Source organism: Rhinoraja longicauda, chromosome 4 (genome assembly GCF_053455715.1).
Source record: "Rhinoraja longicauda isolate Sanriku21f chromosome 4, sRhiLon1.1, whole genome shotgun sequence".
Classification (NCBI taxonomy): Eukaryota; Metazoa; Chordata; class Chondrichthyes; order Rajiformes; family Arhynchobatidae; genus Rhinoraja; species Rhinoraja longicauda.
The window spans coordinates 13,665,163-13,677,899 of NC_135956.1; the positions used below are offsets into that span (position 1 = coordinate 13,665,163).

Below are 12,737 nucleotides of genomic sequence, written 5' to 3' on the forward strand. Positions count from 1 at the left end.
CATCCAAAAAACAGTCTGTCAAGAAGTAGTGAAATGTAGAATAGTTTGGACCGTCAATAGCATACGTAAAACTTGTCAAATAGAAACTTAGAAAATAGGTGCAGGAGTAGGCCATTCGGCCCTTCGAGCCAGCACCGCCATTCAATATGATCATGACTGATCATCCAAAATCAGTACCCCGTTCCTGCTTTCTCCCCATATCCCTTTGTTTCCATTAGCACTAAGAGCTATATCTAACTCTCTCTTGAAAACATCCAGTGAATTGGCCTCCACCGCCTTCTGTGGCACGGAATTCCACAGATTCACAACTCAATGGGTGAAAAAGTTTTTCCTCATCTCAGTCCTAAATGGCTGACTCCTTATTCTTAAACTGTGACCCCTGGTTCTGGAACCACCCCCCCAACATCGGGAACATTTTTCCTGCATCTAGCCTGTCCAATCCATTAAGAATCTTATATGTTTCTATAAGATCCACTCTCATCCTTCTAAACAGTTCATGGAAAGAAAGATACAGCATGGAAACAGGCCCTTCAGCCCCGCTGAGCCCACGCCGACCAACGATCGTCCAATCTGTACGGAATTTGTACGTTCTCCCGTGACCTGCGTGGGTTTTCTCCGAGATCTTTGGTTTCCTCCCACACTCCAAAGACGTACAGGTATGTAGGTTAATTGACTGGGTAAAATGTTTTAAAAAAATTGTCCCTAGTGTGTGTAGGATAGTGTTAATGTGCGGGGATCTCTGGGCGGCGCGGACTCGGTGGGCCGAAGGGCCTGTTTCCGCGCTGTATCTCTAAATCTAAAACTTAAATCGCACTAATTCTATGTTATCCCACCTTCGCATCCCCTCCCTACACACTGGGGGCAATTTACAGGGGCCAATTAACCTGCAAAGCTGCACATCTTTGGGATGTGGGAGTAATCCAGAGCTCCGGGAGGAAACCCAGATAGTCACAGGGAGAACGTGCAAACTCCACACAGACAGCAGGGTTGAATCCAGGATTCTCCCACTGTAAGGCAGCAGCTCTACTGGCCGCACCACGGTAACATTGAGAAAAAAATATCGGGATAAACAGACAAGAGTGAGAGAACAGAGAACACAACAAATTTTTGAAGACTACTTGTGAATGTAGCAATCTGGCATCACATCAAGCAGATAATAAAAAGGCAATTAAACTGCTTCACTCATTTTGTAAAAAAAATTAATGCTGTGCAATTTTCGTTCCATTTTGCTCAAAGCAAGGCGAGATGATTCCCTGGGTTATAATTGTACTTTTCAATCTCTAATCTGGTTTTCAATCCCTTCGCGTGGAATGAAAACCTTTTCTCTATTTTTCTGTTAGTTATGGGAGTTCTAAGTGAAATTAGTTTCAACAGTCTCAGTGTGTTTCCCACTGTCTGCCGGTCCAAACCACTAGATTGTTTATTTCGATGATAACTGGCAGTATAGCCTGGCACTCGCTCCAGAGGCTCATGGGTGATTGCCGATGCAAAAAGAACGATCACATTGGAGCAGAGGTTTGGAGATACAGCACGGAAACAGGCCCTTTGGCCCACCGAGTCCGCAGCGACCAGCCATCACCCGCACACTCGTTCTATCCTACACACTAGGGACAATGCACAGAAGCCATTAACCGACAAACCTGTGTGTCTTTGTAAAACGGGAGGATTTAGAGAAGACTTACCAGGATGTTGCCAGGACTCGAGGGTGTGAGCTACAGGGAGAGGTTGAGCAGGCTGGGACTCTATTCCTTGGAGCACAGGAGGATGAGGCGTGATCTTGTAGAGGTGTATAAAATCATGAGAGGAATAGATCGGGCAGATGCACAGAGTCTCTTGCCCAGAGTAGGGGGATCGAGGACCAGAGGACATAGGTTTAAGGTGAAGGGGAAAAGATTTAATGGGAACTAAGGGGTAACTTTTTCACACACAGGGTTGTGAATGTATGGAACGAGTTGCCAGAGGAAGTAGTTAAGGCTGGGACTATCCCAATGTTTAAGAAACAGTTAGACAGGTACATGGATAGGACATGTTTGGAGGGATAAGGGTCAAATGCAGCCAGATGGGACATGTTGGAAGATATAGGGAAGTTGAGCCGAAGGGCCTGTTTCCAAGCTGTTTGACTCTGTGAAACCAGAGCACCTGGAGACAGTTTCTTCCCAGTAGTTATCAGGCAACTGAATCATCACACCTCAATCAGGACTACTCTCTACCTCTTTAATGAACCTTGGACTATCCTTGATCGAACTTGCTGGCTTTACCTTGCTCTATTATCATGTATCTACTGTATACACTGTAAATGGATCGATTGTAATCATGTATTGTCTTTCTGCTGACTGGTTAGCACGCAACAAAAACTTTTCACTGTACCTCGGTACACGTGACAATAAACTAAACTGAAGACCTTTGAACTAATCTTTAATTGGACTTTATAGGACTTTATCTTGCACTAAACATTATACCCTTTATTCAGTATCTGCACACTGTGGACGGCTTGATTGCCCACAATGTCTGTGCCAACATGATGCCAAGACCAACTCTTATCTACCTGCTTATAATCCATATCCCACCATTCCCTGCATATTAAGGTCATAAAGAATAGTAGAAGAATTAGGATTTTTTGGCCCATCAAGCCTACTCTGCCATTCAATCATGGCTGATCTATCTCTCCATCCTAACCCTATTCTTCTGGCTTCTCCCCATGACCTCTGACACCTGGGTCTATCATGTGCCTATCCAAAAGTCTCTTAAATGTCACTGCGGTATTCGCCACCATCACCACACTTGGCAGCATATTCCGAGCACCCAACACACACTGTGTAAAAATACTTGCCCTGCACATCTTTAAACTCTGCCCCTCTCACCTTAAGTCTATGCCCTGCATCATTTTCGTCCTGGGAAAGGGTTCTAGCTGTCTACCCGATCCGTGTCACCCATAATTGTATGTACTTCTATACAGTCTTCCCTCAGCCTCCCACGTTCCAGGAAAACATTCCAAGCCTGGACATTGGGTGGCACAGCGATAGAGTTGCAGCCTTACAGCGGCAGAGACCCAGGTTCTATCCTGACTACGGGTGCTGTCTGTACAGGGTTTGCACGTTCTCCCCGTGTTTTCTCCGGGTGCTCCGGTTTCCTCCCAACACTCCAAAGAATTTCAGGCTTGTATGCTAAATGGCTTTGGTCAAAGTATAAATTGTCCCTGGTGTGTCGGATGGTACCAGTGGACAGTGTGTTCGCTGGTCGGCGCAGACTCGGTGGGGCGAAAGGCCTGTTTCAACACTGTGTCTCTAAAGTCTAAAGTCTTTCAAACCTCTTGATTGCCATCAAGAAGCACCATCCTGGAGAAGGTTTGGTCGCTGTGTCTACCATCTATAGAGTCATGAACAGTGTTGCAGTGCTAATTGTTTAGGTGCCGGAGCTTTCACTGGTGCCAGAGCGGCCGCTGTTAAATTCCCTGCTAGTTAAAATTCCCCGGTTTGTTTTGGCTTTTTTTACACAGAGCTGCTGGAGCAGCGCTCTGGTGAGCTCCGGCAACACTGTATCCATGGTCCCTGACTCACTGGACCCACATCAATTTGCATACAGGGCAAATAGATCCACAGAGGACGCCATCTCTCTGGCTCTTCACACTGTCCTGACTCACCTAGAGAGACAGGGCACGTACGTGAGGATGCTATTCATAGATTATAGCTCCGCCTTCAACATGGTCATCCCCACCAAGCTCATCACCAAACTCCACCAGCTAGGCCTCAGCTCGTCATTATGTGACTGGATCCTGGACTTCCTGCTGGAACGACCGCAGGCAGTGAGAATGGGCCCGCACCTGTCCTCCACTATCACCCTGAGTACCGGCACACCACAGGGCTGTGTTCTGAGCCCCATGCTCTACTCCCTCTTCACACACGACTGTGTTCCTGCATTCGACACCAACACCATTGTCAAGTTTGCAGACGACACAACGGTGATCGGGCTTATCACCAACGGGGATGAAACAAACTATAGAGCAGAGGTGCAGAACCTGGCGGACTGGTGCTCGGATAACAACCTGTCCCTAAATACCACCAAGACCAAGGAGCTGATCATCAACTTCCGTAGGTCACATAACGGGGAATATGCCCCGATCTCTATCAACGGGGACAGTGTGGAGAGAGTGTCCAGCTTCAAGTTTCTGGGTACTCACATTTCGGAGGACCTAACATGGTCCAATAACACTGCTGCGCTGGTCAAGAAGGCACAACAAAGACTGTTCTACTTAAGAACACTGAAAAAGTCTGGTCTACCCCAACAGCTGCTGACGACCTTCTACCGCTGCACCATAGAGAGCATCCTAACGCATGGCATCCCTGTGTGGTACCTCAGCTGCACGGAGGCAGAAAGGAAAGCTCTACAGCGGGTAGTCCATAGAGCTCAGAGGGCCATCGGAACACAGCTACCAGACTTGGAGGGCATCTACAACACACGATGCCTCAGAAAAGCCACCAGCATCCACAAAGACTCTTCACACCCCTGCAACAGTCTGTTCGAACTCCTTCCATCGGGCAGATGATACAAGGCCTTCTACGCCCGCACCTCCAGACTCAGGAACAGCTTCATCCCCAGGGCCATAGCTGCTATGAACCGGTCCTGCTGAGCCGGATGGTCACAACGCATAGATCAACTTGCACTTTACCCTGTCTAAAACTGTTACAAATGTTTCGTCGGGTTGCTGTTGTCTAAATTACTTAAATTATTGCATCGTATGGGAGGTGCATTCCCAATCTCGTTGTACCCCTGGGTACAATGACAATAAAGATATATTGTATTGTATTGTATTGTATAAAGTATGGAAACAGGTCCTCCGTCCAAACCTGACCACGCTGTCCAACAAACATGTCCCATCTACACTAGTCCCACCTGCTTGCGTTTGGCCCTTATTCCCTCTATCAATGCATCTGTCCAAATGCTTCATCAACATTGCGATGTGCAGGAATGAACTGCAGATGCTGGTTTACACTGAAGATAGACACAAAATGCTGGAGTAACGCAGTGGGACAGGCAGCATCTCTGGAGAAAAGGAATCGGTGACATTTCGGGTCAGGGCCCTTCTTCAGACGGAAGAACCTGACCTGAAACGTTACCTGTCCATGTTCTCCAGATGTTTAGTTGAGTTTAGTTCAGGTCAGTTTAATTTATAAAAAAGTTACTTAGTTTAGATGTGTTTATTTTAGAGATACAGTATGGAAACCAGCCCCTCAGCTCACCGAGTCCACACTGATCACACGTACATTAGTTCCATTCGACATTAGGGACAATTTACAGAAGCCAATTAACCTACAAACCTGCACAACATTAGATTGTGGGAAGAAACCAGAGCACCCGGAGGAAACCCACGCGGTCACGGGGAGAACGTACCAACTTCGTACAGACAGCACCTGTAGTCAGGATCATACCTGGGCCTCCAGCGCTGTAAGGCTGCAAGTCCACCGCTGCGCCACTGTGATGTTGCCTGACCTGCTGACTTACTCCAGAACATTGTGTTTTGTTTTTTTGTAAACCAGCATCTGCAGCTCCTTGTATCCACAATATTCTGTTCAGTTTGGGCGCGGAATCCCAGAAATTTTTCTGGCCGTGGGGGAAAGTAGAACACAAATTAATGAGTTAAAATTATAAGGGCCAGTTCCATAAAGTGCATTATTCCCTTGAAGATGCATTGAAATTGTATGACTGAGAGTCTAAATTGTTTTCAATTGCGAGATGCAGAGAAACCATTTTCTCTTGGGTAAATCTAGAAAAGAGAAGAGCAGTCTTAGAATTGGGATTAGATCGTTTAAAAATGAAAGGAAGGAGCACGTTTTCCAAACAGAACCGTGGATATCTATCGTTTAGAAATGAACTGCAGATGCTGGTTTAAACTGAAGATAGACACAAAATGCTGGAGTAACTCAGCGGGATAGGCAGCACCTCTGGGGAGAAGGAATAAGTGACGTTTCAGGTTGAGACACTTCTTCAGACTGGAGATGTCTGAAGAAGGGTCTCGACCTAAAACATCACCTAATTCTTTACTCCAGAGATGCTGACCCGCTGAGTTACTCCAGCACTTTGTGTCCATTTGTTTTTAGTAACCAGCATCTGCAGTTCTTTGTCTCAACAATTATTGTTGTTTATTTATTTATTTTATTGCCTCACAGTGGATCGGTTGGCCAGCTGGAATGTGAAAGTCTTCTCTATCCATAGTTGCTGCCCAACTTGCTAAGTATTTCCAGCCTTATGTGCCACACTGCCAGGGGGTGGTGGTGGAGGCATGTGGCACATAAGGCATGTGGATATGCAGGGAATGGAGGGATATGGGTCATGTGCAGGCAGATAAGAGTTGGTCTTGCATTTATGTTCAGCGCAGATATTGTGGGTCGAAAGGCCCGTTCTAGTGCTGTGCTGTTCTGTACAGGAAGGAACGGCAGATGCTGATTTTCAGTATTAAGAAGGGTCTCAAATCGAAACGTCACCCATTCATAGAAAAATAGAAACATAGAAACATAGAAAATAGGTGCAGGAGGAGGCTATTTGGCCCTTCGAGCCAGCACCACCATTCATTGTGATCATGGCTGATCATCCACAATCAGTAACCTGTGCTTGCCTGCCTTCTCCCCATATCCTTTGATTCCACTAGCCCCAAGCGCTCTATCTAACTCTCTTTTAAAAAAGTTACTTCTCACCTCAGTTTTAAATGGCCTCCTCTTTATTCTTAGACTGTGGCCCGTGGTTCTGGACTCCCCCAACTAGGGAACATTTTTCCTGCATTTAGCTTGTCCAGTCTTTTATAATTTTATACGTCTCTATAAGATCCCCTCTCAGCCTTCTAAACTCCAGTGAATACAAGCCCAGTCTTTCCAATCTTTCCTCATATGACAGTCCCGCCATCCCAGGGATTAACCTCGTGAACCTACGCTGCACTGCCTCAATAGCAAGGATGTCCTTCCTCAAATTAGGAGACCTAAACTGCACACAATACTCCAGATGTGGTCTCACCAGGGCTCTATACAACTGCAGAAGGACCTCTTTACTCCTATACTCAAATCCTCTCGATACGAAGGCCAACATGTCATTAGCTTTCTTCACTGCCTGCTGTACCTGCACGCTTACTTTCAGTGACTGGTGTACAAGGACACCCAGGTCACGTTGCACTTCCCCTTTACCTAATCTGACACCATTGAGATAATAATCTGCCTACTTGTTTCTGCCGCCAAAGTGGACAACCTCACATTTATCTACATTATACTGCACCTGCCATGCTTCTGCCCACTCACTCAACCTGTCCAAGTCACCCTGCAACCTCCTAACATCCTTTTCGCAGTTCACACTGCCACCCAGCTTTGTGTCATCAGCAAACTTGCTAGTGTTACTTCTAATTCCATCATCCAAATCATTAATATATATTGTAAATAGTTGCGGCCCCAGCACCGAGCCTTGCGGCACTCCACTCGCCACTGCCTGCCATTCTGACAGGGACTCGTTTATTCCAACTCTTTGTTTCCTGTCTGCCAACCAATTCTCTATCCATGTCAATATCCTACCCCCAATACCATGTGCTCTAATTTTGCTCACCAATCTCCTGTGTGGGACCTTGTCAAAAGGCTTTCTGAAAGTCTAGATACATTACATCCACTGGCTCTCCTTCATCCATTTTACTTGTCACATCCTCAAAAAATTCCAGAAGATTAGTCAAGCAGGATTTCCCCTTCATAAATCCATGCTGACTTGGACCAATCCGTTTACTGCTATCCAAATGCGCCGTTATTACATCTTTAACTATTGACTCCAGCATCTTCCCCACCACCGATGTCAGGCTAACTGGTCTATAATTCCCTGTTTTCTCTCTCGCTCTTTTCTTGAAAAGTGGGATAACATTAGCTACCCTCCAATCCACAGGAACTGATCCTGAATCTATTGAACATTGGAAAATGATCACCAATGCATCCACGTTTTCTAGAGCCACTTCCTTGAGTACCCTGGGATGCAGACCATCAGGACCTGGGGATTTATCAGCCTTCAGTTCCATCAGACTACCCAATACTCTTTCTCGCCTCATGAATTTTTTTTTCAGTTCCTCAGTCTCCCTAGACCCCCTGTCCTCTAGTACAACTGGGGAATTGTTTGTGTCTTCCTTAGTGAAGACAGATCCAAAGTACCTGTTCAACTCTTCTGCTATTTCCTTGTTACCCATAAAAATTACACCCATTTTTGCCTTCAAGCGACCCACATTTGTCTTTACTAATCTTTTTCTCTTAACATACCTAAAGAAGCTTTTACTGTCCTTCTTTATGTTCTTGGCCAGCTTCCCCTCGTACTTTATCTTTTCAGCCCATATTGCCCTTTTTATTACCTTTTGTTGTCCTTTGAAAGTTTCCCAATCCTCTGGCTTCTCGCTACACTTTGTATGTTATACATCTTTTCTTTTAGTTTTATTCCATCCCTAACTTCCCTTGTCAGCCACGGTTGCCTCTTACTCCCCTTAGAATCTTTCTTCCTCTTCGGAATGAAATGATCCTGCGTCTTCCGGAATATGCCCAGAAATTCCTGCCATTGCTGTTCCACTGTCATTCCTGCGAGGATCCTTTTCCAGTCGACCTTGGCCAGCTCCTCTCTCATGACTTTGTAGTCTCCTTTGTTCAACTGCAACACTGACACTTCTGATTTTATCTTCTCCCTCTCAAATTGCAGATTAAAATTAATCATATTATGGTCATTACCTCCAAGCGGTTCCTTTACCTTGAGTTCCCTTATTAAATCTGGTTCATTGGACAACACTAAATCTAGAATTGCCTTCTCTCTGGTAGGCTCCAGTACAAGCTGAGTTACTCCAACATTCTGCTATACTGATCTATGTTCTATGTTAAAGGTAGACACAAAATGTTGGAGTATGCAGGTTTATTTTCCTAAATTCTATGTTATTCCCTCTTCGTGTTGTTCTCGTTGGGGTTGGGGGAGTGGGAGAGGAACAATTTCAGTAAATGGTCACAAAAGAACTGCAGCCGAAATGTGTATGAAGGAACTGCAGATGCAGGTTTAAACTGAAGATAGACACAAAATGCTGGAGTAACTCAGTGGGACAGGCAGCATCTCTGGAGAGAAGGAATGGGTGACGCTTTGGGTCGAGACCCTTCTTCAGTCTGATGTCAGGTGAGATGGAGATCCATAGATAAGCAAGTGTAAGGTGTGAAAACAGGACAAAGGGAATGGAGATCAAGGAGAATGTTGAATAGATCATTGTTAGCTGGGACGACAGATGCTGGTTTACACCAAAGAAAGACACAAAATGCTGCAGTAACTCAGTAGGACAGGCAGCTTCTCCAGAGAGACGGAATGGGTGACGTTTTGGGTCTGAAGAAAGGTCTCGACCTGAAATGTCACCCATTCCTCCTCTTCAGAGATACTGCCTGTTCTGCTGAGTTACTCCAGCATTTTGTATCTATCTTCAGTAAATGCTTAACTGTGGTTAAATTCTCTTTTCTACCCCTCCCTTCTCCTCTCCTCTCCTCCCTACTCTCCTCTCCTCTCCTCTCCTCTACTCTTCTCTCCCTTCTCTCTTCCCTCCTCTCCCCTCCCCTTTCCTCTCCCCCTCTCTTCCTCTCCTCTTTCTTCTCATCCCTTTTCTCCTCCCCTCTTTCCCCCTCCCTCATCTCCCCTCCCCTCTTTTCCTCCCCTCTCTTCCCTCCCCTTTCCCCTTTTTCTCCCCTCCTCCACTCTCCCATTCCCTCCTCCACCCTCTCCTCTCCCCACACTCTTCCTCCTATCATTTCTCCTCTTCCCCCTCTCCTCTCCCTCTCTTCCCCCTCTCTTCTTCCCCCTACTCCCCCTTCTCCTCCCCTCGTCTCCCCCCCTCCTCCCCCCTCCTTTCTCCTCCTCCCCCCCTCTCCTCTCCCCTCTCTTCCCTCCCCTTTCTCCCCTCCTCCCCTCTCCCACCCCTTCCTCCTCCCCCTCCCATTCACTCCTTCCCTCTCTCCTCTCCCATTCCCTCCTCCCTCCCACCCCTTCCTCCTCCCCCTCCCATTCACTCCTTCCCTCTCCCCTGTCCCATTCCCTCCTCCCCTCTCCCACCCCTTCCTCCTCCCCCTCCCATTCACTCCTTCCCTCTCCCCTCTCCCATTCCCTCCTCCCCTCTCCCACCCCTTCCTCCTCCCCCTCCCATTCACTCCTTCCCTCTCACCTCTCCCATTCCCTCCTCCCCTCTCCTCCCCTTCCCTCCCCCTCCTCTACCCTCTCCCCTCCTCCCCCTCCCCCCTCTCCTCCCCCTCCCCCTCTCCTCCCCCCTCTCCTCCCCTTCCCCCTCTCCTCCCCTCTCCTCCCCTCCCCCTCTCCTCCCCCTCCCCCCTCTCCTCCCCCTCCCCCCTCTCCCCCTCTCCTCCCCCCTCCCCTCTCCTCCCCCCTCCCCCTCTCCTCCCCCTCTCCTCCCCCCTCCCCCTCTCCTCCCCCTCTCCTCCCTCTCCTCCCCCTCCCCCCCCTCTCCCCCCCTCCTCCCTCTCATTCCCCCCCTCCTCCCCCCTCCCCCTCTCCTCCCCCCCTCCCCCTCTCCTCCCCCTCCCCCTCCCCCTCTCCCTCCCCCCTCTCCTCCCCCTCCCCCCTCTCCTCCCCCTCCCCCCTCTCCTCCCCCTCTCCTCCCCCTCTCCTCCCCCCCCCTCTCCTCCCCCCTCTCCTCCCCCCTCCCCCCTCTCCTCCCCCTCCCCCCCTCCTCCCCCTCCCCCCTCTCCTCCCCCTCCCCCCTCTCCTCCCCCCTCTCCTCCCCCCTCTCCTCTCCTCCCCCTCCCCCCTCTCCTCCCCCTCCCCCTCCCCCCTCTCCTCCCCCCCCCCTCTCCTCCCCCCCTCCCCCCTCTCCTCCCCCCTCCCCCCTCCCCCCTCTCCCCCCTCCCCCCTCTCCTCCCCCCTCCCCCCTCTCCTCCCCCCCCTCCCCCCTCTCCTCCCCCCTCCCCCCTCTCCTCCCCCCCCTCCCCCCTCTCCTCCCCCCCCCTCCCCCCTCTCCTCCCCCCTCTCCCCCCTCTCCTCCCCCCTCCCTCTCCCCCCTCTCCTCCCCCCCTCTCCTCTCCCCCTGACGGCTGAATGGGACGAGTGGCGGCTGCGCACTGGGGAGGGGAGGGGATGGGAGGGCAGGTCCTGCCCATTGCGGCGGGGGCGGGGGCAGCATTTAGAGGAGCGCGCCGCCAGCAGCGGGCTCAGACTGAGATTGTGAGCGGGGCAGCCGTGTAGCAAACACCCAGCACCATGGCAGACACGCACAGCCTTTACCTCCAAGGGATTGAAGACTCCACCTCGCAGTTCTTGGAAATTTGGCGCCACTACGATCATGCTGGTAATTCTAACTTTTGCTTTCCTTTGAAAGACATCAAATTCCAACTGCTTTCACACATATTAGTGACAACTAAAGACAAGTTAGTGACAACAAAATGCTAAAGAAAACATTTTATATTCGCACGATTAACTAAGTGAGATTGTAGACCTCAAATAGTGAACGGACACCTGTCTGATGTGTGAAATGACCAATATATCTCATTCCAACTTGATGAAGCTATTTCTAATTCCAACTTGATTAAACTTGGGGTAAGTTAATTGATTGTCCCGAGAGTGTATCTGTTAGAATTTGCAAGCGAGCTGATGGAGACGGAGGGGGATAGAAACCGCTACTGACCCGGGTTCGATCCTGACTACCGGTGCTGTCTGTACGGAGTTTGTTGCGTTCTCCCCGTGACCTGCGAGGGTTTCCTCCGGGATCTCCGGTTTCCTCCCACACCCCAAAGACCACACTACAGGTTTGTCCGTTAAATTTGGCTTCGGTAAAATTGTCCCTGGTGTGTAGGGCAGTGCTCGTGTCGCTGGTCGGCATGGACTCGGTGGGCCGAAGGGCCTGTTTCCACGCCGTATCTCTAAAGTCTAAAACATTGAACTAGGATGAGTGCAGGAAGCAACTGCAGATGCTGGTTTAAACCGAAGATAGACACAAAAAGCTGGAGTAACTCAGCGGGTCAGGCAGCGTCTCTGGAGAGAAGCAATGTGTGATGTTTCGGGTCGAGACCTTTCTTCGGCCTTGGAGAAGCCCAAATAAGGGTCTCGACCCGAAACATCGCATATTCTTTTTTCTCCAGAGATGCCGCCTGACCCGCTGAGTTATTCCAGTTTATTGTGTCTACACTGGGATAAGGACCTGATGATCTGATGACCGAGGGCTTGTTCCTACGATGTATGGCTCCAAACACTAAACCTTGTCATTGCTAATAGTGTGACTTACTATTTTTAGGTCATGGCTATATTGCTGGAAGAGAATTGCAAAACTTCATTCGAGAACTGCAGCAAGCGCGGAAAGGCGCCGGCTTAGTAAGTGTCAAACCGACCACCGCTGTTTTATGTAATGGAATATATCCGCGCGGGAGCAAATAGATGGCCGGATGATAGATTGCAATTTGAATCACAAGATAGGCACAAAAAGCTGGGGACTAGACAGCATCTCTGGAGAAAAGGAATGGGTGGCGTTTCGGGTCGAGACCCTTTCTTCAGTCCTTCCTGCACGTCGAAATATTAAAGCGGGTGTCGTTTAAGTGTAGTAAATGTGATACATGGAGTGAGCCTTCTTCGGAAGACCATGCGTGTGACTGTTTCTCAACAGCAGCGCACAGATGCGAAAATGGAAGAACCGGCACAAAAAGCTGGAGTGAATCAGCGGGTCAGGCAGCATCTCTGGGGAGAAGGTGCAGTTTTGTTTGGGTGGAGACCTTTCT

General features: G+C 49.1%; 1 protein-coding gene across 3 annotated transcripts in view; it reads left to right on the forward strand.

The window, feature by feature from the left end:
- The first annotated feature begins 11,162 nt into the window (after positions 1–11,162).
- calb1 (calbindin 1) overlaps positions 11,163–12,737 on the forward strand; it is a 42,285-nt gene continuing 40,710 nt past the window's right edge. The window contains exons 1-2 of one of the 3 annotated variants that reach the window (XM_078397227.1): positions 11,163–11,317; positions 12,260–12,336. In XM_078397227.1, the coding sequence (XP_078253353.1) occupies positions 11,230–11,317; positions 12,260–12,336 (165 nt within the window). In that variant the 5' untranslated portion in view covers positions 11,163–11,229. The remainder of the gene's footprint in view (positions 11,318–12,259; positions 12,337–12,737) is intronic. The other 2 variants (XM_078397229.1, XM_078397228.1) reach the window with 2 other exon arrangements.